We start from the raw sequence: 2,928 nt of genomic DNA, 5'->3' as shown, positions 1-2,928 counted from the left end.
ATATAATAAAATGGTGAATAGATTTGTCATAATTTTATATATTTGTATTATAATCTTAAATTACACATCTATTGTTAATATGATTAGAAATTTAATCCATATTTAAACAATTGGAGTTAAAGACCTGCCAAATAAAATTATAATTACAATAAAAATATTGAAATTTTTTACTAGATTATTACACTATAAATAACGACAATGACTATTCTCCATACAAAACAACACTTGATGAAATACATAAATATGCATAACACAATTGTTTTTCAGTAGAGTCTTTGCATTTTTAAAGCATCGAGAAGGCAGATTAAGAGGATAGAACAAATAGAAATCATGTAAAAATTCATTATGATTAATAGATTTTGTAGTTCTGATCAAATACTATTTTGTATGGAAAATACACAACTCCATAAATGACACACAGACAAATGCATGCTCTTTATTAAAATTAATTTTTTAAATAATTAAAATATTTAATTACATTGATACACAATTATCTAAAAACAGTGGAAATCTTTGGTTCTCACAATGATCTAAAACAGTACAAATCTGGTGAATCACATTCTAGAGAGCCACCATAGATATAATACATTGCGAGGGATCGCTAAAACAGCCTTCATATATACTCACATTAAAAGCATTCGTAAGAAGCATTCAAATCCAACATAGACTTCATAGATAACATATTTGTGCAAGAATTGAGTAAGCGTTTTAAGTCCTGGGAATGTTTTGAATCGTTCCCTTTTAATTATAAGGGATAAAAAAACATCAATGACATGAAATAAAACCAGAATGCAAGAGTTAGACCAGGAGTTCAGGAGGAAGAGAAACTGAACTGAACGTTAACATAATGAAAACCGAAGGAAGAGAGTATGTATATGCATTTTAGGGAAAATTGTTTAGGGGAGATGCTATATGCATATATTCAATGGAAGTCAACATATGGCTATAGCTATAATCTTTTGTAAATACTTGATTTCAATGGAAACATTTATATGGTTTTGAGTATTCCAAAATACTTTATCTCAAGCGAGATTAACCTTGCTCAATCAACAGAAAACCTATCGTAGCCGTAGTCACTTTGAACCGTCCATCTTCATGATCTACTTTTCTTTAGTAGTCGGCACTAACCCATCTCCCATGAGATCGAATTATAAAAGCTCAAGATTCCATTCCTTGTGTAGCTTTACTTTGATATTCTAGGTGAAATCCCGAAGAGATGTAAATTGATGATCTTGTTCTTCTTCTCCAGTAAATGTGTTATGAAAGAGAAGAGAAGATCCAATCTGTACTCCATCTGCAATATTCATTAGCAAGTTTGGCCAATTAAGCTAGGAATCCACCATCTCATTGATTTCGTTTCCAGTTCCTGAAACATCATTGGACAATGATTGATTGTGTATAATAGGCTCCGACTCAAGAAAACCATTGTCAATATCATCACTGTTGGTGCTGGAGCACAGTTGTGGTACTTCTTGCTTCTCTTCGTGTTGGAAAGAGTTTGCAGCTTCCACAGCAGCAGCCTGAATATCTGTTGTGGAAGAAGTTGCAGGCCGAGGAAGGGATTTAATCGATTCAGGGAAATTGAAATTAGCTGATTCGCCTCTTAAGGTAAATGCAGCTGCATCATGTGCACGAGCAGCCATCTCTGGTGTTGCGAATGAGCCCAGCCATATCCTCTTCTCCTTCCTCGACTCTCTGATTGCTGACACCGAATCTCCACTTTCTGTTTCTCACACCTATATATATAGGATGTTTTGTTCCCCTCCTATTTGCATTTACACTACTTTCTTCACTGTCTACATAGCTAGAATGCTTTCTCCCCCTCCTACTTCGATTTAAACCGTTACCTTCTTTCCCCATCAATAATAGGAAGAGCAATTTTAAAGTTCTGTCAAGCAAATGTTCTAACACAATCAATCGCAAATTAACGGGCAGTTTAAACATAAAACAATGATAATAATAAAAATGCACTACAAACACTATTAATCTTAGTTTCTCACAAGCTCAAAACGAAAATCATGCAAGAGTCGACACTATTACATTTTCAGGTGATTCTTCTCATATCTTGATCACCAGAATAGCCCTCCTAATTGCATTTACAATATTACCTTCTTACCCCATCAATAAAGGGAATACTAAATTTCTCAAATGTTCTTACAGATTCAATGCACATGTAAACTAATGCGAATACCTAATGGAAGTGCAGTACAGACAATTAATCTTGGGTTCCTCCTCTTACTTGCTAAAAAACAAAAGCCATGCAGACATGACAATATCTAACCAGCATAGCCTAGGCACTATATGAGATTTTCTTCTTAACAATCACACAGCCAAGATCAGGATCTTTATACTTATATATTGTGATATGGGCTTATATTTCTATGGTTCTTCAACCATTCTTCATACTAACCTTGGATCTAATATAATATAAAGATGAAATGAAAGCTTCGATCTAATTCCAATCAATATGTCACCGTGGAGGTTAAATAACTTATAAAGCCGTACTCCTGGACCCTCTTGACATCATGATGTGGTTGAAATTAGCACGCCTGTTAATTACACACAATTCCAGGATGTATTGATTGGTCCTATTGCTTGATTAACTACATTTTTCTTTTTAAATGATTGCTCAACCATCTTTTTCTGCTTGAATTGTTTTCGGAGCAAGGTAAGCCTATCAAGCTTCCAAATAGAGAGAATAAATAACAGCCGACATTTGAGCCCACGCTAATCCAAAGAACTTGTGACCGAATTTAAACAAACTACAATTTTATACCCATTTTGGAGTGTACTGCAAAGCATGTTGTTAGCAGAAGCGCGTGTAACTACAAATCCGACACAGGTTATTATTGCTTAGCAGATATAACTAGGTGCTTCAAAATAATTTGAGACATATTTTCGAACTATATAGTACACGTTTGCTTCGTG

At 34.2% G+C, this 2,928-nt stretch overlaps 1 protein-coding gene across 1 annotated transcript; it reads right to left on the bottom strand.

The window, feature by feature from the left end:
* Nucleotides 1-1,328: 1,328 nt before the first annotated feature.
* Nucleotides 1,329-1,643, bottom strand: LOC131859154 (ethylene-responsive transcription factor ERF036-like). Its single transcript, XM_059212713.1, has one exon. The coding sequence runs from the start codon at nt 1,641-1,643 to the stop codon at nt 1,329-1,331; it is 315 nt and encodes a 104-aa protein (XP_059068696.1).
* Nucleotides 1,644-2,928: the final 1,285 nt, after the last annotated feature.

Source organism: Cryptomeria japonica, chromosome 10, assembly GCF_030272615.1.
Source record: "Cryptomeria japonica chromosome 10, Sugi_1.0, whole genome shotgun sequence".
Taxonomy (NCBI): Eukaryota; Viridiplantae; Streptophyta; class Pinopsida; order Cupressales; family Cupressaceae; genus Cryptomeria; species Cryptomeria japonica.
The sequence above is the reverse complement of the archived record's forward strand: the minus strand, read 5'-3'. Positions and strand labels throughout refer to the sequence as shown.